At 23.1% G+C, this 24,703-nt stretch overlaps 1 protein-coding gene across 1 annotated transcript; it reads left to right on the top strand.

Annotated features, from left to right (window-relative positions):
- Positions 1-8,954: 8,954 nt before the first annotated feature.
- On the top strand, positions 8,955-17,707 carry LOC145840601 (G-protein coupled receptor 3-like). Its single transcript, XM_082947907.1, has 10 exons — positions 8,955-9,192; positions 9,596-9,732; positions 9,902-9,963; positions 10,215-10,375; positions 11,172-11,374; positions 13,624-13,665; positions 14,126-14,270; positions 15,756-15,900; positions 17,015-17,143; positions 17,349-17,707. Exons 1-10 carry the CDS (start codon positions 8,970-8,972, stop codon positions 17,512-17,514), a joined length of 1,413 nt encoding a protein of 470 aa, XP_082804033.1. The 5' UTR covers positions 8,955-8,969; the 3' UTR covers positions 17,515-17,707.
- The last annotated feature ends 6,996 nt before the right edge of the window (positions 17,708-24,703 follow it).

Below are 24,703 nucleotides of genomic sequence, written 5' to 3'. Positions count from 1 at the left end.
AGAAACGATTATATAAGCTTATTATCTTTAAATCTGGGTTTATATTTAAACTAATTCTGAATTTGTAATAAAAGTTTGTTTTATATTTTGTTTGTTTAAAGAAAATGTTTATGTTAATAAATATTATAAATTTCAATAGTTTTATTTTTAATAACCATAAAAAAAATTTGTGTTTTCTATATTATTAACAAACTTATTTAAAAAAAAAATTGCAGTTACCAAACTATAATTATTCACTAAAAAAAAATTCTGTTATTCTTTATACTTGCCTTTTCTAAGACAATGTTTCTTGTTTATAACGGTTTATTTGATATTAGATTTAAACAACTCATTTTCTAACTATTACCAATACGAGCTATATATGTTTATTTACTTTATAAAAAGTTAAGAAACTATCATTTAAAGAAGAAAGAGTTTACATTCCTGTTTAAAATCTTATATTATATATTTTTTGTGTTTGTTTTATCTTGTTTAACTTGCATTTTGAAAAAATTATGTGCATTAAACTTTATAAACTTTGAATTTTTAAATATTTAAATGAAAGTGTATTTTGACTTTAAAGTAAATAGTTTTACTCTATCTAAGACTTTCAAAACTAAAATAACTCCTAAGCACTTTAACTTCAGAAAGCAATTGGAGCTTGTACCATGAATTAGCATAAATAATTTGTAGACTTAAATTAAAATGTCTTTGTTTTATTATTGTAGACTTAATTATAAGTGTTTTATTTCAAATAATTCCGCTATATAAGAGTGTTTTTCATGTACTATTAGAGATATTCAGTTATAAAAACAGTACGTAAATCTTAGTTAAATTACACAAAACTCAAAACAATTTTTTGAACTTCCTTCCAATTAATCAGTTTATTATCGAACGTGAAGCATTTAATTAAGTTATAAAATTACAAAAGATAGAAAAATTAAAGAAAATTTCAGTGACATGTTTGTCAGTATTAAAAAAAGTTTTTTTTAATAATTTTACTAATTTTTCCAGCTTTGCTTCTTTTAAGCGATTTATTACAATAACAACTATTGTTCACAAAAATTTTTTGAAAATGGGGAATATTTTGCAGTATACTCTTTGTCAAATTACAGTTTTAAAACTATGTTATGTTATCTTTCTAGAAACGATGAAGCTCAATAGACAAGCAAATATCTTTACTATTTTTAATTAAACTGTAAATTTAGTAATAGTAAATTAATGTTAGTAAGTCTAACGTAGATTAAAATCGTACAAACTATATCTATCACATTATTTGAATTTATAAAAAACTGAAGCAGAAAAGTCAATTGTGTAATTTAAATAGCAAGTTTAATAGCTAGTATACATTTATAGCCATTTATATACTACAAAAATGAACTAAAGATATAATAGTTGAATATTTAACTATGGTTTTGATAACTTATAAAATTTTGTTATTCATTTGATTTATAGAAAGATACTTATAGGATTGTTTATACTTTTGCTGAAACAATGAAGCTAATTAAAGACAATTTAATACTCTTAAAGTGTGCAGTAAGTTTAAAACTAAAACAAAAATGTATCTTATTAGTGAACAAAGTTTATGACTTTTTTTAATCACTTTTTTGTGAGTTTTAAATATTACTGATATAAAATGCGTATAAAATGTGTACTTTTAATTCAAAGTAAGTTTAAAAATTAAGATTTTATAATGTTTTAAAAAAGTTTGCTTACTTTAAACTAGTTTGAGCTTATTTAACTGATTTTCAAACAACAATAAATAAATTACAGAATGTTTTCTGAAACTAATTTAAAATGAAGTGATTAAAAGTATATAAATACAATATATGTAATGTATAAACACTATCAAAAAAAATATATTGATAAGTATGAAAATATAACATAACTTGTTTGTTTATTACTTAGCGAGTCACATTCGCTATTTGAGTCTTGCTCACTATGTAAACTACCTGCTTATAAGTAAACAAAAGTGTAATAAACAGCAAACATTTTGTTTTTAATTGATGTATACTATTAGTAGAGATAATAAAACAAAATACCATGCAATTTTTTTAAAAACTAACATTTTTGTTAATGTCGGTAATATCATTATTATTTTAACAAAATACTTTAATGAGCTATAAACTTTTATTTTTGTTGAAATACAGCTTTGTAGTAGATAGATACAGACAAATAATGATTAATGTATTAATGATTATGTAACTTCATGATCATCATTAATTCTCATCTTATTATTTTATTGATTGCAAAAATGAAAAATGAAAAACAGAACGAAAACTGTTAAGTATGTATAAATATTGACAAAATATGATTTAATTCAATCATTCGGTTCACTGCTAGCTTAAGTAAACTTTTACATTTATTACTTTATATTAGGTCGTTAGAACTCAAAAACTTTTTCTGTATATGTACTTGTATAAACAAACGTAGGAGCCAGATAATATTTATTTTTGTACAAAAAATGTTTTATTGTCAAAACCATTTCAGAAAACTTTAAACATGTCATAAACTATTTGAACGTTACAATCTTTAGATAGAACTATTAAACTTTGAGTAGTTGAAAATTTAAATAATATATAAAAGTGGTTTTTGAAAACAAGTAAATGTAATAAAATGATTGTCGAAAACAAATGAATTCTCAACACAACTTCCTGTTATATGAAATAATTGTTTTGCAATAAAATTTACATTCAAATTACAACACATAATTATCAACATGTTATTTGATGTTTGTGTTGTTTTATTAACATTTGTAGTAGAAAAAACAGTTTTAAAAAAATTATATTTTGTAGATGTTTTGTTTTGATTAAGAATTAGTTTTGATATAATCTGTATTATTAAAACGAAATGTATATAAGTTTGATGTATCTAAATTAAATCAGCTATTTTAATTTGAAATAATTTTTTGCTAGATGTTAATCTAGTTTTATCGAGTAAAATTTTTAGTAAATTTAGCTACAATTAATTTAGTTTTATCTGATTAGATGGTTTTTGTTGTATTTAAAAACAAAAACAAGGTTTCGTAAATTAAATCAAATTTTTTAACAGTTACAACGTACAACATTTAGATTGAATACAAGTGTTATTTCTTTATTAAAAAGTTTTACCAAAATTAAATACTGTTTTCGAGTGTTTATGAAAACATATGCGTTTTAGAACAAAGTGATACGTGAATTAGAGTTTAAAAGTTCATAAGTAGGAAACATGTGTATACGTGATTAAATATTGTAAACATTCACAAAAAATTATATATAAAAGATGCATTTCAAACAGACATTTATTTCGTGCGGTTTTATATAGTCGTTAGTTAAAAGGTTTTATTTCATAAATAAGGTGAAATAACACTTTAGTTTTTTTTTTAATAACCAGTTTTTATTTCATTACTCGTAAAAGTTGAAGATTTATGTTTTAATATTTGTTTTTACAAGCTGAATATTTAATTTTCAAAATGATCTACTTACACGGAAAATAACTTGAAATATTTGTGCTCGCGTTTATTTGATGGTAAAATAACAAAGATAAATAGTTGCAAAACTAACAAAAAAAGTTGTAATGTTGATAAATTATGTGATGGATATCATGTGTAAGCAGAAACTTTAGTGTAAGTCAGGTTTACAGCAAATTAATAATTCAAATAATGATTTCACGAATAAATGGATTAAGTGAACATATTGAGAGCGGAATAATTATTGAGAAGTTTTCGTTGTACAAATGTTCAACATATAAAACAACATTTTCTTACATTAAAGAAGTGATTTCAATGACAGTACTCTGTCAAGGTTCACCTAACATTTTACAAACTGTAAAAGTTTATTAATTTGTGCAGGAATAAAGTAAGTTTTGTTTATTTTTATATGCATTTGTTTAAACTAGCAAAACGTTATAAAGTAAGATTTGAATTGTCATAACTTAATTGAGTTTTAATGTTTTATAAAGTATATTTTAAGCCTTTCTTTAAATTTATGCACAACAAATGAAAGACTCATACATTCTTTATTGAGTTGGCTGTAAGATATGTTTAAAACGTTATTAATAATTAATTAAAAAGAAAAATTTTAGTCAAGTTTTTTATGTACATATGCATTTTTTTTTTATTTTTACATTAGTTTTAACACATTTTAAGAAATATTTTGATTATTCTACAAGTGAACTGTAACTAATTTGATTATTCTTTTGTTGTATGTTATTATCCAAGAAACACAAAGAAAAACCACAAACTAATTTTATTATGTTAAAGTTTAATAGTAAACATAACAATAGTGTTTGTTGAATATATGTACCATTTTTCTTATAAAGTTTAAAAAATTTAAATAAGTTTGCGACTGAAAATTAGCATGTTTTGTCAATTTAAACTAAAATTATCAAAATGTAAAATAAGTTCCTTTATACTTTTAAGCACTAACTGTTTAATCAGTACCATTTTTTAACGTTACAAAAAATATTTTGTCTGAGACTTTTGTATGGAAACCGTAAAATAGTAATTTATATCAAAACCAGTATAATGTTTTAGAATATAAAGTTAAGAGATAGAGCTTTTTTATAACTATGAGTTACATAAATGCACTTTTAACTATTCTACAAATAGATGTTTATAATATTTATTAAAAAATTTTAAATGTAAAATCGAATTTAAAAATTTGCAGTTTGTTTTTAAATACATAAGTATACAAAAAACACTTAATATAGTCAAGAATGTCAAAAGTAAAGTTAGCTTTCTTTTTACTTTTTTAAAAAGTGTATCTTATTCTAGACAGTTATTTGTCTTGATACGTTGTTTTAGATAATTTCTGTCTAAAAGTTTTAAAAATAACCTTATGCGCATCTAAGTGTAGAAAGTTTTCTATGTTCTTTATGTTGCTATAAACAAGTATACAAGTTCTGTTTCATAATTCTTTTCTAATTGGCTCATTCTCAGTAAACTGTGATAGTTTATTTACTACATATACTGTTACACGTTTCAAAGAAAAATTATCTAATCGTACCGAACACTTCAAAACCTCAAACAGTAAAATTTCAAATAGTTACAGGTTATTTTGTTATTGTACAACACATTAATTTAAAATAGCAACAATTTAAGTTTATTAGAAAAAAGAGTTGCACAACTATCTATGCTTTTATGTTATAACTTAAATTTACAGCAAATAGACCTTTATTTTGAATAATAATTTATGTAATAGTCTTGGTTGTTATTTTGATTGATAATAAAAGTTGATTTATGTATAATACTTTAAAAAAAGCAAGTTATAGCACAGAATAACCTTTGAAACTTGTTATTTTATCATATCCTGGTAATAAAAGCATAAAAAAAGTTTTCCAAGTTTGTACTTTCCTTTTTAACTAATCTTTTATACATATGTTATCATAAAACTTAAATCTATTTAATTAAAAAGTTTTTTAGTAATCCTCATTCTTTAGATGAAAAATGTGTTTAAGCGATGTTTTTATTAAAAGTTAAACAAACTTTATTGAGTTAAAAGTACAGGATTGTTTTATTTTTGTATATAAAGTAGTTTGTATTCATATAAAAATTTGTTCAAAATCGTTTATATTAAGCTAATGAAACTTTGCAAAGTTAAAAAATTTAAAAGTATCAGATAAAAGATTTAATAGTGATTTAAGTTTATTGTAACTTATGAACATTGGTGGTGTTACCCTTTGTAAACCGTAGTTTTGCAATAAACTTAAGTCAATAGTAAGTTGTTTATATAAAAAATAAAAAACTTTAGTTTAATATCAAAATATAAATAAAACTTTAGATCTAATAGTATAAATGTAGATGAAAAATTTCAAAAACATGTAAATTATAAACTAAACCTTAAGAAAATTTTGAATTTTTTATGTTATTAATAATTAATTTTGTTTTTTGCGAAAAAACTTCTTTTTTTTACGAATTCTCTCAAATATTTTGCTAAGTTTACTTCGGTTTACACTGCGTTTATTTTCGAGCTTTGTTTAAAAAGCAGACTTTTATAAACTTATTCTACAGCTTCTTAAAATATTTTATTAAACACTATATTAAAAGTTCTCGCAGATAAGTATCTATTAGTATAAGTCTTAAACAAGTTTGTGTAAATTTGTACTATAAATGCATGCTGGTGAGAAAAATAAGAATTATTTTATTTGTCATTGAACAAGTTAGTTTTGAGTTGTATAAATAGTACAAAATAGTTTTTTTTTCGAGTTAAGAAAATTTTTTGATCAATAAAAAGTTATCAACAATTTAAACTAAGTCAAAAGAAACTTTAAATAGCTCTATGGTATAATAAACAGATTTTTTATATATTAAAATTATCATTTTTTTGAATTAAATTAAAAAAACGGTTTTACTTCAATCATAAGCTTTGTTACTTGTTAAAAGTAAGAAAGAAAAAATGTGAGCTTTCATAAAATATTCTTAAATACTTATTCACTTTAAAATTATTTATATAAACTTACTTCGCACTTTCTAATATTAAAAACGCTTTAAAAAACTTGTTTTCAAATGTAACTTAAAAAATTTAGTAGAATAAAAATAACGAATTTTGTTAACGTATTAAATTACGAGTTTTGCTGAAATTAGTAATGAAACCGCATTTTGTCAAATTACAAATATTACATTCAATATTATGCTAAAAATTAATTCAAAATAAATTACTAAATTATAGATGTTAAGCGTTTATTTTCTATAAACTACACTAAAACAACATATATTAATAGTTTTGTTTTACAACTTTTGCTGTTTTGAGAACTATCTATTTTCTATTTATGCAGGTTAGTAGTATGGTAACTTTAGATAACTTTTATTTTAATCTTTTCAAATAGAAAATAAAAAATACGAATTGATGATATTTAATGAAAAACAGTTATTAAACGTTTATTTATACAAGTTTTTTTAAAACACTTTTAACGTATTAAGTATTTTTAAGTTAAGGATACTAAATGCGAAGTTGATTTATGTTTTTATAACTTTATTGTTTTTATCATCTTGTCAAAAAAATTAAACAAAAATTAGATAACATTATTACTAGATTAATTACTCTTCAAAAATGTTTCCAATGTTATCAGTTATGTTTATAGAGATAAGATAACATTAACACGATTTTAGTTGAGGCATTGTTGTTAACGTTTTGTGAGTCAAGTTAACTTATTTTCTCATACAATTTCCTGTTAAACATGTGTTTACTACTTAGTAAAGGTAATAACTAGTTTAATTTACAGCTACTTTGTTAAATTAACAACTGCTTTCTTAAATCAGTAACTATTTAGTTTTTTATATTAAGTTGACATATGATGATTCTGTAAACTGTTTAGGTATTATCACTGATAAAGATATTTACAGTTTAGTATTTTATTGTTTTTGTACCAAAAGTAATTTTGTCAATCTAAAGCTATGTGTAAAAGTTTGTTTAATTTAATTAATATTTTTAAGTACAATATATTTATTTGTAAAACTTCTTTGTTTGATACTATACAAAATTGAGTGAAGTTTTATTAACTTTGATTTTGTATTAAATTGGTAGAGTTTTACATAATTGAGTGTCTAGTCCTAGTTAGAAATAAATTTAGATTGATTATGATAATTATGTTTTAATAAAGAAATGTTTGGTGTTAATGGCTTTACTGTTTGATTTTATTACATTATTTATTATGTAAAGAATTTATTGTTTATAAGTAAATATACATAGGCAGATTATCACAGATTAAATGTGTATGAGTGATATTGTAAAAAAAGATAAGTAATACTGGTCAGTTTTGAGGTTTAATAGAATAACATGTCTTTAAAGTTATAGAACAACTTTTGTTAAGCTTTGAAAAGTGTTTAATTTACCTATTTTATTCCGAAGAAATTGAAATAAATATAAGTCAAATTTTAGTTGATCAGTATACACATGTAATGTTTAAAAGGTCAATAAAGTTTTATAAGGTTGAAAAATGACTCCCACTGCTTTATTTAAGGGCTGTCATAAGATCAATGGAAACGTTTTATTGTTTTTAGATTGTTACGTCACAACATGTTTATTATAAATTTTGTTGTTTTTAAGTTTAAAAACATTTCAGTTACAAAACAAAATGTTTTTAGAAAAAGTTTATTTTTTGGTAAAATGTATTTAAGTTCATACTAATAGTATAAACAGAAGTCTTTTTTTTGCTATATAAAGTAACAAAAACAACTTTATATTTTGCTTTTTTGCCATGTTAATAATTTATTAAAATGTTATTTTATATGAGAAAATTAATTTGAAAAGTGTAGATTTTTTCAAATACTTGTTTTCACAAACAGTAAAATCAAAACAGTTTAAACTTTAAAATGCAGTATAACAATTTGCGTTTTAGTTTTACTTCAGAAATCATAAATTTTAAAAATACATTTTAGTTTATAAACTGACATTTAAACGGAACAAAAGAGAATGACATTTAATTTTTTATACTGTATTTAAACGTCATTAAGTGAGTAATACAACATTTAAATGAAGTTTAAAAGTTCAATGGAGCCAGGTACTTGCTTATACTTGAATTATTATTTAAAAAGTTTAGATCTAGGGCAGTTTTGTTTATTTTTTAGGTTAGTTAAGTTAAGTTTTGTTACGTAATTTTTTATTCTCAATAGTAATCGTGTTTAGCTACACTTGAACATTGGAATGCGATATAATATATAAATATGCTTGTTGATTAATTTTTTATTGGATGTTCAAAAAAAAAGTTAAGTTTTTTTTTATTTTAAGCTGCATAATTTATGTTATTACAATTCTCGCAAGCTAGCAGTTTTTTCGACTGAATTTTTTTTTAACATACTTAAAAGTAATCAGTTTCAATTAAAAAGTTCAAAGTTTCTTTCAAGTGTATGTGTTAATGTAAAGTTTTGCTTTAACAATAAATGCTTTTGCAACTTTAAAACACAAATGAAAAAAAATAACACCTTTTCTTCTACAAAAAAAAAACTTTATTCTAAAAGTTATAACAATTAAAATTTTTTTTTTGTTTTAAACAGAACAAATATTTATATAAAAATGCAGCCTACACCAATTATATCCCTAGTAACCGATATGTCAACGACCAGCATAGCAACGAATACAAACAGCATAGCAACGAATACAAACAGCATAGTAACGAATTTGAGTTGCGCAGCGGAAATCAAGAACAGGGAAACTTCTTTAGCTGAAGGGATTGCTGTTTTCATTGCAACAGTGACTATTTTCTTCAATGCAGTCATTATTGCCGCTATTGCGAGAGGTTAATAATTTATTTAAGATTTTAACTGTGGACTTTAAAACAGTTTAAACGCTTTTGCTATATTTTTTATTTATCTTTAAGCTGTGCTAAAACTTAAAAAAAAACTTAAAATAATTTTTTTTAAGTACCGACTTTTTTTTTGTACAATATTTTTAGTAGTTGTTTTTTATCAAGGCAAACGAAATAAGATTATTTTCAATAACGAATATTTTTGTTTACTTGTTAAGATACTTTTTTTACTTTACAGATTGTTTTTTTTATCACTTTCTATTATTATGGCAATACAAAAGAAAAATTACTTTTACTCGTCTTTAAGAATTTTTATCATAAAATTTTGGTTTATTGCTACATGCAAGTTTAAATAAAGTTCACAGCCAAGTTATTATTAAATTTTGTTTTAAAGGTCCAAGCGGACTTCGAAAACCATGTTTCTGGTTCATAACATCACTAGCCTGTGCGGACCTGCTTACCGGGGCAGAAGTCATATTGGCCATAGTTGTACCAGTGGGAACTTCCCCTTTATCGAGAATTGCACTCAAGGTAAGTCACGTGATCAAAATATAAATTATAATACTGGAAGATACTCGAGTTGTTGTTTTAAATCAATAAAAAATGTTTGAGATAGATAAAACATATTTGTATCTATATTTTACTGAAACTTACAATTTTTTTTAAACATATTTGAAAGTTTAAGTACTTATTTTTACAGGGAATTGCAGTGGTTACTTTCATTCAGTCCATCAACAGTCTTTCACTCGTGTCGCTTGATAGGTAAACATACTTGTTTAACGTTTACCACATATAGTGTAGATTTATCAATAGGCTTGTAGTAGAAATGAGGGTTTGATTTTAAATGCCCTTCTTGTAAAGTATAAAACATAATAAGGTAAGTTTTAAACAGGAAAACTATTTTATAAATTAAAGAAAGCAGAATTAGCAATAAAAGCTAATTAAACTCTAATAATATATGATAAACTTAAATTATGCCAGAAAGCATGACAATTGTAAAAAACTTGACACAGATACATAAGGATTCAGCACTACCAGAGATACGAGAAAATTTTAGATGAAGGTAAAACATTGGCCCTGATTATTGTCACTTGGGTCTCAGCACTTTTCTTCTTCTTGGTGATTCCCCTCATTTATTGGAATTGCGCTGAATTCATGTGCTGTGCTGCTGATGGTTTGTTAAATTATTTAAGGAAACTTTGATTGTTGTTATAAAAGTTAAAATAAAACATTATAAAAAACCGTAAAAAGTACTGAAAAAATATCATACAAAATTGTTGAGAAACATCTTTATACCATGTCTGTTTCTGAACTTGTGTTTGACGTAAAAATGAAATTGAATTTGAATTTTTAAACTACGCAAACATTCAAATAATAATAAAAAGTTTCTCAATTCAGATTTATTTACGTGAAACATTTGTGACGTCAGCGCATTGAATTTTTGCATAATGACGTCACATTTACGAATATGGCGCGAACTTTCTTAATACGTTTTACAATTTCTGTTTACTTACGTTCGGATAAATAAATGATTTTATCTTACTTTATATTAAAACAAAGCTTGATTTTCAAAACTTAAAAATGTATAAAAAATAGTTTAAAAGAATAAAACAGTTTTAATTTAAAACGGGTTTAAACAAAATCTACAAATTTTATGTCCTATTGAATGAAACATTTATTCTGAAAACTTTCAAAACAAAACTAAACTCGTTTTTATCACAAAGTCTTTGATGCAAATATTTATAAATAAATATAAGAAAATAGTAAACTAATAAGTTAAAATTATGTAATACAGTTCAGTTTATAAAAATGAAAATACTGTTTAAGTTTTTGTCATGCCTTGAAAAATAGGCACGTTACTTAAATCACTTTTATACAGCATAAATATAATGTAGACAATTTAGCTCGCCAAACATTAAAAAAACACCATTTTTTAGTTACAAACAAAGTAAATAAATAATTAACAACAGGATTATGTACATGCAAACCAGGTATGGAATATGAATGCAATATTAATTGTTCGATAACGTTCGTACCGTTCAGTAAATCCTACCTCATAGTGGGTGTTATGTACTTTGTGTTATCGCTGGTGTTCATGGCTGTTTTCTACTTGTTACTGTTCAGGGTTGTCAAAAGAAGAACTTTTGTTGGGACCAGTCAGGAAGAAAGGCAGGTTAGAATTAACAAATTTCATGAACTTTTGAAAGATTCTGTTAATTGTGTTCTGATGGAGTTTGTGTTAAAGGTTTTTTTCTTGACATTTGTATTGCCGTTTCAAATAGTCTGTAATATAGTTTATAGAATCAAGTGATAAGAATTATTTTTTGTAGTTTTAACTTGAATAAAAAGTTGCTACTTTAAGTAAAACAATAAATTAACTACTACTGTTTTGAAAATATTGTGACAATAAAAAACACGAAATGAAATAAAATCCTTACTTTGATTTTGTTTGAATTTAAACTTTAAAATTTAATTAAAATTAATTTTAAAAAGAATTTTAAATAGAGAGCTTTAAAATAAATGCTTAAAAGCATATAATTTTCCAGCGATTTGTCGTAAAGTTTTTTCTATGGTACTAAACTTTTTTTTGATAGGTACTTACTAGAAAATGTCATATAAATATTGTTTAGCAAGTTAAAAGTCAATTATTCTAATACGTACATAAATTTTTCACGCCTAGAATATTTTAAATAATTCAACTAAATGCTGTCAGTTAAGTAATTTAGACTTTACTGTATATATATACACAACTTATATACTGAACATTTTAATGTTAGTTTATTTTTTAGAAATCTTGTAAACTAAAACATGACGCAAGTATTTATTGAATTTAAGCTAATTAAAAATTAAAAGTGAAACATTGTCAGTTTAGATATTGAAACAAGTTTTATATTTTCAATGACACGAGTTTTATTAAAACATTTTCCAACTGGCATATTTGTCAAATATTTAATTAGTACAGTTTTATAAGTTTATAATAAAATACATAAATGAACCTGTTTAACATAAGTTTGTAATGAAGAAGAGATATTTCGATCTATTAGGAAATTTGGGTTTGCACAAATGAAAAGCTTTTTAGAAACTATTTTTTTGTTTTAAATATAAAACAAACTCTTGAGAAACAAAAAAAAAAAATTTAAAAACAATTTTTTATATATAGCAAAAAAAACTTTTAAGCAACTTTAAAAGTTTTTAAACATAAGCTTTTATTTAATGGAATATATTTATTAACTTTAACTTATCAAAAACTTCAAATGTTAATTTTTGGAAAAGTTAAATAAATGCTATAAATACATAAAGTGCATAATTTATCAGCTCATTTTTTATAGTTATGCTACGAATTACTAAATTAGTTATTTATGTTTAATTTTAAATTTAAAATGATGAAATTCTTAAACAAAATGTAATTAAAATATCTACTACTTAATTTTTGAGAATTTCAATTGTATGTTAAGTATTTTAAATAGTTGCTTCTAAGAAATTCTGTTTTAGTTGTCAATCAATAAAACTATTTTGAGTAAGAAATAAACAATTCGACTTAAGTGTTTCTTTGAAAACTTTCGCAACATTTACAAACTCTACTTTGTCTTGAAAATTTTAAACCTATTTAAAAATTTTGCAAAACTAACAAGATCAATTGTCTTATTTTTACATTTGTACAAGTATAAGTGTTGTACTGAATTTTTAAGAATTAATTCAAAAACAAGTCAATTTGTCTTATTTTTTATTAGTAATAATATTTGAAAGTTTTTTCATAAGATAATGGATAACTTTATAAGTAAACGATTTTAGATGTAGTTATTTAAAGTTATTACAATATTCATAGTATTTCTAAATCCTTTTATTGTTTTTAATTACTTTTTCTTGTTTCTTACTATATTAACAATTGATATTGATTTTTTATTATTATTTTAACAATATTTTAAAACTTGTAGTACGAATGTTTGTATTTTTACGTGAAAATGTTTATGTTGATGACTAAAATTCAATTTATTAAACGGTTTGAAACATGAAAAGTAACGACGAAATACTTATATTTTCAACAAAGTTCAACTTTTGTCACATAATTTTATCACCGATTAAAAGTTAAAAAAAATTCTTTAAATAAAGCTATTACAATAAGTTTCACAAAGATAAATAAGTTAGTAATTGGTGACTTTAAGTATTTATATAACCGTTATAAATACTTAAATTATATGATTTGATACTAGTTTGTATAGAAATGTACTTAATAATTTTTTGTTAAGAAAAATAATTTTTTTAGGTACAAAGTTTTTATACTTCATTAAGCAGAAAAAATTTTTAGACAGAAAAAACTCAGTTTTGAGCTAAGCTTGTCTTATAGCATTAGCTAAAAACGGTACTTAAAATAAATAAAAGACAATAGTTTGGTGTGTTTATTTAACTAAGTTAAAATATTAGGCAACTTCCTCAAGAAAGAGAAAAAAAGCATCAAAAAATTCGGTTAGAAAAAATGCATGAATGTTAATTTGGTGATAAATAATGTTCACTTAATTTGCTTATTTTGTTTGATTGATGTTATGTTTTTGTGATTATTTTAATTTGCACTGATATTATACGCTAATTGATATACTCACAATAATTTCTTATCAATTATTTATTTATGACTGAGTTTATATGTTAGCATGTGTTATATACGGTCTAATAAAGTTTTATTATATGCTTGGTGCATAAAGCGAAGTAGCATGTAAGTGTATGGTGTAGAATATTTTAAATTATTTAATATTTCGTAAAAGTTAATAAAAAAATACAAATACAAATTAATCTACTTCTTTTTAAATAAATGTTTCATTTAATAAACGTAAATTTGTATAAGTTAAGATAATATCAAAAGTTGTTTTGTAAATACATATTAACTCAAAATTTTGTAAATATTTAGTTAAATTTATTTTATAACAAACAGAGAAGGGAAGTGAAGTTAGCGAAGACTTTATTAATAACAATCGGAATATTTGTGATCTGCTGGTTTCCAGTCGTTGTCCTGTTTGTATATGATATTTTCTCACAACTGCCCGCAAACCACGATAAGTACAAGTTCATACAAAAAGGTTATTTGTTTGTTTAACCATGTTGTAATAGTTAATTAGCTTATTCAGCGATGTCAATAAAAAATCATTAAATTCTACTTAGCAAATTAAATAAGTGTTTTCATGTATGAGCTTATTAGTTATGTACAGTAACCTCTCGCATCTTTACGCACTCGTGACGTTACGCACTCTCGTTTAGTTACGCATTTTAGAATTCTAAGAAATTATTCAAAAAATAATTTTTTTTTATAACGTTGCACAAATTAGGTTTATTGTATATTATTAACTTAAAATATGTTTTTAAATGCTAACTCGCTTCTCTATATAATTAGACTTTGTAAACTTATGTTGCTTGACTAATTGAAGAACATTTAGTTTAACCACAGTATATTAGAAATTTTGTTAACAAAAGGAGGTAAAATTTAAATGTATTCTTATGTGGGCTAAGGTCATATTAAAAAAAGTTGTAGTAACCTAAAAATTTTTATTTAACATTTTTCTTTTATCTTATATATTTTTGTTCAAAAGAAGAAATCCATTACAGCACCAAATGCATATTTTTGTAAAAGACTATAGAAACAAATTTTAATATAGACACCACACCATTTCTTAATTGTAAACAAATGCTTAATTATAAATTGAACTTACTAAGTAGAATAGAATATAAATGGTAAGTGTCAAATAAATCATATAAAAATAAAGATAAATATAAAATCTACTTGTTATTAAAACTAGTAAAATTTTTCTACAAGTATTATTGTTTTATATAAATTTAAATCCTTTTTTTAACATATGTATAATTTTATCTTTTGTTTTCATATTTATAAATAAAGTAAACAAATTGTTAAAAGTGGGAAAGTCCCCAGTCGGCTTTTAACTAGAAGCAATATCAAAAACCAACCATTATTGTAAGTATATTGGGTACCTTTCGTATCTTTACGATCTCTCGTATCTTTACGCATATTTTTTGTGAACACAATGTGCGTAAATAAGCGAGAGGTTACTGTACATCAATTGTATGATTTAAAAGTACTTGTATAAAATCTGAGAATGATTAAAGTTTTTAATAATATTAAGAGTTATTACAATAGTTAGAAAAATGATTTTTCATATATGTAAAGTAAGTAGATTGATATAAAGTAAAAAAAGTAAAAAGTAGTTAAAAACAAAAAGTACAACTAATACTAGAACTAATTAAAAACCACAGTAAAATTCCAAAAAAACAAATACGCTAAAACTTTGTTTAGTTCTAAAAAACAATTAGTCTACCACAATTTTAAACTTTTAATGAAGTTTACTAAAAAGTTCAAAGGTAAGGCTGACTTTATTATTACTCGAATTATCAAAGTTTAAAGCAAAACAGATGAAAGTTATTTTAGTAAAATAATAAAAGTAACTGTATAAAGCACATTTAGTGTTATGTCGTAAAAACTTTGAATTTTAAAGACTTTATTGTTTTAATACAATAAAAAGAATACATTTCTTAATATTTTAAATATTTTTCAGCATTCGACTTATGCTTAGTACCATCGATAATAAATTCATGTTTGAATCCAGTCATATACGCCTACAGAATTCCAAAACTGAAACAAACTATTGAAAATAAAATTTGTTATTATCTTTGTAACTCAACTTCTGCTATTTCATCAAGGTTAGAAAAGTTTTAAAATTATTTATTTAAAGTGTAAAAATAAAACTTTTTTGTGTCAATGTTTTTTTCTAAACTTACTGAAAATGTTATCTTTTGAGTTTATTCCAAAACATTTTATAAAGATTATTGTTATGTTCGTAGAATATATACACTGTTTGAAAATTTTGTTATAATGTTTATTATTAAATATTGCTATTTGTTTCGTTAAGCTAACACATGTACATTTTAATGGTTACCAAAAATAACATGTTTGACTAAAACTTTTTTGTACATAAGTAGACGCCTTTCAATATGGATATGGAATTAAACAAAGAGATTAAATTACCAAAATAAATTTAACCGTATTTTTTTATTATTATTGACTTTTATTGCGGATATGACGTCATAAATAAGCCTCAATGTGACGCAATAATTGCTCCAAAATCTTCTTGGAATTTATTGACTAGAAATTTATGCAAAATATGACTGTTTTGAAGAAAAAGTATTTGAAACTTTTTTTATAAGTAAAAGTTTTGACTCTACTCCAATTCTTACGTACTTGACAAAAAAAAAACAAAAACAATTTAAAATTATATGTACTTAAAACTTAAAAATTTAGATTTAACGCACAAAATATTAGTTTTCATTCAAACGACTAGTTTAAATTGATTATTAAATGCTCTTATCTTACATTTCTTAACAACTTTGCTTGCATAAAAATCTAATCTTTTTGTCGCTAAATATATTGCATTTTTATAGTATGCATGATATTCTGATAATTTTTATATACATAAATAGTTTTTTTAACGGTTATACATGTTACTATATTGTTGATATCATAGTTCAACATCTATTTCAATTAGTATTATTGTTGATAGTATGTATATTGATATTTTTGTAGTATGTTAATAATTTATATTCAAGTTAATTTTTTGTCACATTATAATGTTATTTATATAATATACTGTTTTGTGAAAAATAAAGAAGCGCAAAAATAGTTTGGTCTAAGGACTTGGTGCACAAAGAAACCTTTCAGTTATCGAGTCCACGTGCTATTAATATTTTTGTAGCATGTTAATAGTAAATACATATTAATATTTTTAAACATGTTAATAGTATATATTGATATTTTCAGCATGTACGGGAGAGATTCTAGTTCTTCGACAAAAGCAAACGAAGGAAGCAGGAGAATGAAAAATAATCCCGAAGTGAAATCAGAAAGTAGAGCTGGAGAGAGTTCTGTACCGTTGACAACTACTACAAGGTTGATTCAAATAAATTTAAATTATTTATAATTAAAACTAGTTAAATACATTAATGTTTAGTAACACACTAATCTATAATCATTTATTCATAGTAAAACCTTAATGTTAAGATTATTAATTGATTAGTAGAAATTTTGTAATTCGCACAGTAGATTCAAGTTTTGTTTTAAATTACAAAAATACAAACGAGTTGTTGTAAACTAGAGTGATGTCAACATTTAACAAGAACAACAATTGCGACATGACGTCATCAAAAACATGCATTGTTACGTCATCAAACGAAGAATGCATTGTTACGTCATCATGTGTTGTGACGTCATCAAATGAAGAATCCACCGACTCCATAGCAACCAGGAACTCTCTCGTATGAAAACACTATTTTGTTAAAAATAAAACAAATAAGTATTTTGAATTAATAAAACATTATGTTACATTTCGCTCTGATGTTTGTTTATAACTTCTTAAACTTTCAATTCATTTTTATTGCTTATTAAGCGTTAAAAAAGGCTCAAGTAGTTTGGTCTAAGGACCTGGTGTACGAAAAAAACCTTTCGGTTATCGAATCGTACACCACAAAATTTTAAAACTTTTTATTTTGTTTTAAGTCAAAATGTTGCTGATTACCACAAAAAAGTGTTTTATTTTAAATAAAAGTTGATATTTTGATAAAAACTAAATGTGTAAACGTTCAACATAAAAAAAACATGGAAACTTTTTTGTTAAGTTTTATAAATCTATCTTAAGTAGTTTTAAAAATTTATTTATAGAACTTAATTTGACTCTATTTAAAAACTATATTAAACTGTATAATTTTTTTGAGTTTTAAATTACTTAAAGTGTTTTAGTAGTGTAAACTGTAAAGTTTAAGATGTTTTATTTACCATGGAAACTTGATAAAAACTCAAAGAATGCTACTATGCACAGTTATTTTCAAAATGCAGTTTTTTTATTATTTTAAAGTTTATTTGTTTTGTTTGCATTTTTCTATCACTGCCGAATAAACCGAATATATATTTTTGTCAATTTATCTAACTTATGGATTTTGCCAATTTATCTAGCTTTAATCATCTCTATGACGTAACAATGCGACCCACGCACCTGGTGTGGTTTATAAATAAGCAATGTTGATATATTTGGAAATATTTATATTTATATAAATTTGAACTTTATTACACTTCGGATTTGATAAAAATAAAGTTTGTTTAAAAAACAGCTTTTATAAAGTTTTGACATAAAACAAAGTTCGAAAAAGTAGTTTTTAAGTTTAGTAATTTTTCATTAATTAAAAAGTGATTAGTTTGTTTGAAAATTGTTTTTTTTCAAACATCTTAGAAACTGACCTGATTATGAGCTTAACTGTAAACAAAACAGATTTAAGTTTGTACAGATTTAATCATAACATGTTTATAATTTGCTTGTCATTATTATGTTCGATAGAGCTTCAAAATTCTTATCGGTATTTTTAACTTTGATGTTGAAATTAAATTTTACTTGTTTTTGTTTACTGATAACTCAAATTAAAAAGCAGACTTTTTAAGCAGGTAGTGTGACTATGTAAACAATGATAACACGTTTTATTTCTTCTAGTTTAAATAAGTTTTTTAACTTATGCTTTTCAAAAGCTTGAATGTATTTTGCTCATAATAAACTTATTTAATACACTTAAATAATCGAACATATATTTAAAAAACTAAAAAAAAAAGGAAAAACATTAATTTTACAGAGACAGTAACCAAAAAGAAAGGTTTAAAAAATTAAATAAAAAAATTTCAATATTTCATTAACAAATTTAATTTTTATTCTGTAAGATTGTAAATACTGTTTTGCCGTCAAAAATATTTTTATGTTTAAGTAGGAGATAATTTAATATCATTCGTTTAACGTTTAACATTTAAACAAAAAGTAAACTTGAGTAAATTTTTAAAAATTTTGTCACATGGTTCAAGGGTTTATTTTACTCACATAAATAATAAACATTTTCAAGTTAATGTTTTTTTTATAAACAGTACTTAATTTTACTGGAGAAAACTCTAACATTGTATTACACAAACTTAGTTTTTTAATAAACTTGCAAAAATTTAAATCATATTTGTATTAAATCTTTATTTAATTCTAGTGTTGAATATTATTTACAAAACAATTTTTAGAGCATATCTTCAATAAAAAAAAAGATTTGTTTAGTTTTTAAATCATTATTAAAAAGTTATCAAAGTGATGAAAATATGATTTAATATTTTATTGCTATTTAAAAAAAAAAGTTTAAGATTTTTGGGTTAATACAATTTCTACTAAAAGGGATTAATTTTGACATTTTCGGAAATAATGTTTTATTAGCATAATTTAATGTTTTTAAATGGTAAGAACCTTTATATATAATTTAAATTTTCAATTTGGTTTGACAGTTGTTAAATCTATAGTAATGATTCATGTATAAACTTGTTAAAAGAAGTTTAGTATTCATACTGTTTTAAGTTATATATATATATATATAATTTACTAGAAAAATAAGATTTTAAAAATACTGGTACACGTGTTTCATAAGACTAGACGCCTTAATCATCAGCCAGTTAAATTTAAAATAAAAAGCACTTTGCTAAACATGGATGCAAAAGTTATACAAAAAAAAACAAAAAAACAATATGACGTAATATTGTGCATTTTGATTAATGCGTCTAGTCTTATAAAACACGTGTACCAGTAATTTTAAAGTCTTATTTTTCTAATAAATTATTTAAAAGCCCTTCAAGTGGGCTCAGTAGAAGGTATTCAAGTTTAAATAATAACCTTATTATATGTACATATAAATATATAGAACTAAAATACACAAAATAAACTTTTGTTTGGGACAGCTGTTTCTGCGTTTAATATATATATATATATAAATTATACAAAAAAAAAAAACAACTAACTATCGTATTGTTTACTAAGTTTCAATGTTAAACACTTAAGTTTTAACGTTTTAAACTTTCATTTGAGTGTTTTGTTTCTTGCTTTATTTTGAGCTTTGTAGTTGAGGAGTGCATAGGCACGAAACTCGAGTCCTGCAAGTTTTTGCATTTTGAGATAAACTTTTATGTATATATTTATATACAAAGGTTTATTTCAAAATGTAAAACTTGAAGAACTCGAGTTTCGTGCTTATGCACTCATCAGCTTCAAAACAAGTTCAAAATAAAGCACAAAACAAAACACACAAATGGGTGGGCTCCGTGTGTAAGATTTCATTTATTAAGTTAACTAAATTGTTTCTATATATGTATACATAAGTATAAGTAAACAAACTTTAAAATATAGTATGATTTTATATTTTCAATTTATATTTTCAAAACTCTACATTGATTCAAATATTATTTTAATTTTCTGTAACTGTAAAAACTAAAAAAATATAATACTATTACTAATGAAATAAAATTTTTTAAAGTTTAAAACTAATTTTATTTACGTCTATAAAGATTAAATACTGTTAAATAAATAACAGCACAGGATGTCTTGCTTAAATAGAGAATTTCATTCAAATATGCCTTCTTTTTAGACTAACTTTGATTGTAAAACGCTATTTTCTAAATTAATTTTCTCAATCTGACAAAACATTAAAAATATTTAATGACAAAAACTTTTATGGTAAAAAAGATGTAACTTGGTGTTTAAAAAAAATAAAATTATGGTAATTATAAACTCAGATTAGACTTAGCGGTTCTGTTCAGTTGTAAACAATAATAACCTTAACTAAAGTTTAGAATAATGATATAGTGTATAAATGTCTGTGTTAAAAGCAATAAAACTTTCTAATTATATGATTATTCGTTTTAAAGAGAATTCTGAGAAGAATGAACTTTCAAATAGTGGCAACTTATTTATTAGATTATTAGTTGTGTTATGCTAAATAACAAAAACAGCAATTCAAATTATTCATTTTACTATTGGCGCCTCAATTTTGTATATAATAGAATTAATTCCTAATATTTTGTAATTTATTACTTTTCAGTATTTTTTACATAACCAGTGTTTTTTGTGTGAATAGTTTCAAAACACTTCGATCATCTTTAATTTGATTTACATTTATTTATTTATGATAATTTCTCACTTAAATTTTACACTTCACTCTGATCGACAGGTGTAATAAAATTCGATTACAAAACTTATGTTAACGTAAAATTATATAAGTGCCATAAAGTAGAAAAAAATTTAATTTAAATTTTTTATGTTGAAAGTCAAATAGATTGTCGAGTTCAAAGTTTCAGTTTTTTTTTTCTTGACCCGTCTGTGTTTGAGATAAATAAAAATATTAAACAAAATTTTGGTTTTTGATATTCACGAACAGTTGACGATTTTCCTGTGTTTGTGACGTGAATAATTTTTGCATTATTACGTCACATTATTTAGTATTTTACGTCACAACTGCGATTTGAGTCACAAATCGGCGAAAAACCGCAGAAATATTACGTTGCACTGAAATATGACCATTTGTATCTTATTTTTAGTTTTAATTATTACATTTATGTATATGCTTGTATTTATAAATAGATAACAATATTTTACTAATTGTATTATAATTTCTGAAAGTGATCAACAAAGTTTAAAAAAAGTTTAGATAAAGATAATTTTATATAAACATGAATTTTTGGTTTTGTTTTCACTGTAATTAAACTTAAGTTTATCTACCTTTCTAAAATTCAGTATTACATACTTTACCAAAGCTATAATAAGTTTGTTGTTTTAAAACCATTTTTATTAATAAGAAATTTTAAATTATTTCAATTTTGTACGTGCTTGTGACAGGAAACTAGAGTATGACGTCATAATAACTAAACAATTATGACCTCATATTATTTACGTGTTACAAATGCATTTCATTCATAAAATAGTTAAAAAAATGTTTTACAGTATATTTTTGATTTTGATATTATATCGATAAACTTGTTTACTTAAATTAGTTGTTATAAAATAATTCTATCAATAGTTAACTTGCTAAAGATTTACACAAATTTTTTTGAGTTTTAAGAAGCGGATAAATCAATAGTTTGTTAGGATATTTTTGTTTTTTATGAACAAGTATCTGTTTAATTATAAATTTGGTGTAAGTTTATTAATCCTCTAATGGGGTTCGAAACTGTTTACTGGTTTATCTAACTTATAAAAAAAATTATTAAAAGACTTTCAAAGTTTTTACAACAAAATTTACAAAGAATTTTTCAATTAGTTGCTGGTTATAAACAAATAATTACGTAATTGTGAAGTTTAATGATTCATTTATAATTTCATTAAATTTTAGTCAGATGGTTTAAGTTATTTATAGAAGTTATAACCAACAGTTTATCTTAAATTGTTTTAATCTATCACGAATAAGAAAACTTGAGTAAATTGCTGTTTTTATGCTAACTTCTTGTCTATCACATAATGTATGGAATGAAAATACTTACTGTTGAAAAATATATTTGTTGTACAACAGAGTATTATGGAAAACTAAACAACATATGTCAAATTATATTATTTAATTTAACCTTATGTTGTGTTATGCTCTGTAGAAAAACATTGTAGGATTCAGTTTACTTGTTTGATAGAACCTTGTAATGTAAATACTAAAGTTAAGTATATAATATAATTAAGTAGAGTTGTTATTACTTTTACAGAAATAAAACTGTTTAACTTCAGAATTAAGCAAAGATCTAAATCGAAATGTTCAAAATTCACTAAAATTAATATGTGTTTCAGTTTTATTGTATAACACTTGTGAAAAAAACTAAATCTTTTTATTAATGAATTTATGGAAAATATTAAAAATACACGCATTATAAATAATTTTTTTAAAACTTTTAAATAGCTGAAGCGCTATACTTTAAAAAGTACGTTTAAATACTTATTTTTGCTAGTATTAGTTCAATTTAAAAATACTAAATTCAGAAAAGCTTATCTTATATGTAACCACAAATACTTAAAATTGTTATTTATTTTTAGTGATGGTTTTAGCAAATATATATAATTTTTGAAAAAAAAAATGATGTGCATATTTAAATAAGTTTTATATCAAGGAAACACAAATTTTAAATTTTTTTATATATGACCTATGTAAGTTTTACATAAGTTCATAGTTCTTGAGCAAGAAGTCTTCTGAATTATGTAAAACTTGCATAGGTCATATAATAAACAAAATAAAAAAATCAGAAAAATAGTTTTTCCTTAATACAAAACTTAGTTAAATAAGCATATTTTTTTTTTAAAGTTATATATATTTGCAGTAAGGCCATGATAAGTTTAAACATTTTGGCAACAAAAAAATTAAAAAAAAAAAGTCATAAATTTAAAAAAAAATTTAAGAAAAAAAATACCTTAATAGTAAGCCTAGTTTAATAGTAAGTTAAAAAAAATCTTTGATTTTTTGAGAAAAGCTAAAATAAGTAAGAAAATTGATAAAAACGTAAAATTTTTAAAGGGGCCCTACTCAAAAATTCAAATCCCAATCAGATGGTTTTTTTTTAAAATTAAAGGCAAACAAACGTGCTTTAGAATAAAAACAAAGTTCCAAGTTAGCTTTAAAGATAAGAAAAATGATTGGATCTAAAGTTTTAACATTTTTTTAAAGTTGCAAAAAAAGCTTTTCAAGCCAACGTAAGCTATACTTATTTATACTTAAACATGCTTAAAAATATGCAATTTTGATAACTATTTTCAATAGATTACTTCATATTAAAAAAAATATACTTTAACTAGTCTTCTTATAAATTTATTATTTGATAGATTAGGCGTTATATATATGTTTTTAAATAAGTTGAATTGTAAATAATTATAATTTATACCATATAGTAAATTAGCAACAATACAAACAACACAGCTTCTTTTACTTTGTACAGCAGAGTAAATTGTAATTTATATGAATGTTTACATATATGTTTAATACTAAAGGTTAGTAAAGCTCATAAAAATTAAACTAAATTAAAAAATAATTCCGCAGTAGCTTATGAACCCTTAAAAGCAAAAGCTACAAAAAGTTGTGTTAATTTTTTGGTTTAATAAAAGAGATATAACTATACATTTAATCTGCTACATATTTGCAACTCTTCAAACAAAAGAAACCAGTACTTAGCGACCAATACTAGCTTGATATTTATAAAATTAGCTTAAACTTGTTGCTACTTTTTTTAAATACCATATTTAAACTGAAACTTGAAAAAATTAATGTACATTAAACTATAAGAAAGTTGGCTCAAATTTTAAAGTTAAAACCTTGCCTAAGTTTTGAAAATATCTAAAGTAAGTTTGAGTATTGAAAACAGAAATACAAGTAAGCATTCTACACTTATATAAGTTATTGGTTAATCTTTAAAGATTTGTTACTATTGATCAAAATATTGAAAAAAGTCAAAACAGTCAAAAAGCTCTACGGCATTTGTTGGTAGCTCATATTAACTAATAAATTTAATACATATAACATTAAAGCTCAAACTATCATATTTTTATTTTGGCCACTTTTGGTCTTTCATTTATGGTTTTTAATTATAGTCTTATTATTTTTTGGCTTTTTCAATTATTTTTTCAAGAACTTGAATTGTCGGAATTTGAAT

Source organism: Thalia democratica, chromosome 7 (assembly GCF_965202585.1).
Source record: "Thalia democratica chromosome 7, ktThaDemo2.hap1.1, whole genome shotgun sequence".
In the NCBI taxonomy this organism is placed as follows: domain Eukaryota; kingdom Metazoa; phylum Chordata; class Thaliacea; order Salpida; family Salpidae; genus Thalia; species Thalia democratica.
The sequence above is the reverse complement of the archived record's forward strand: the minus strand, read 5'-3'. Positions and strand labels throughout refer to the sequence as shown.

Bases quoted from the DNA above. Each gene is read 5' to 3' on its own strand.
- LOC145840601 (XM_082947907.1), top strand. From the start codon at position 8,970: ATGCAGCCTACACCAATTATATCCCTAGTAACCGATATGTCAACGACC. The intron at 11,375-13,623 runs GTTAGAATTAAC...TTAAAATATTAG, and splicing joins CCAGTCAGGAAGAAAGGCAG to GCAACTTCCTCAAGAAAGAG. The intron at 14,271-15,755 runs GTTATTTGTTTG...AATATTTTTCAG, and splicing joins GTACAAGTTCATACAAAAAG to CATTCGACTTATGCTTAGTA.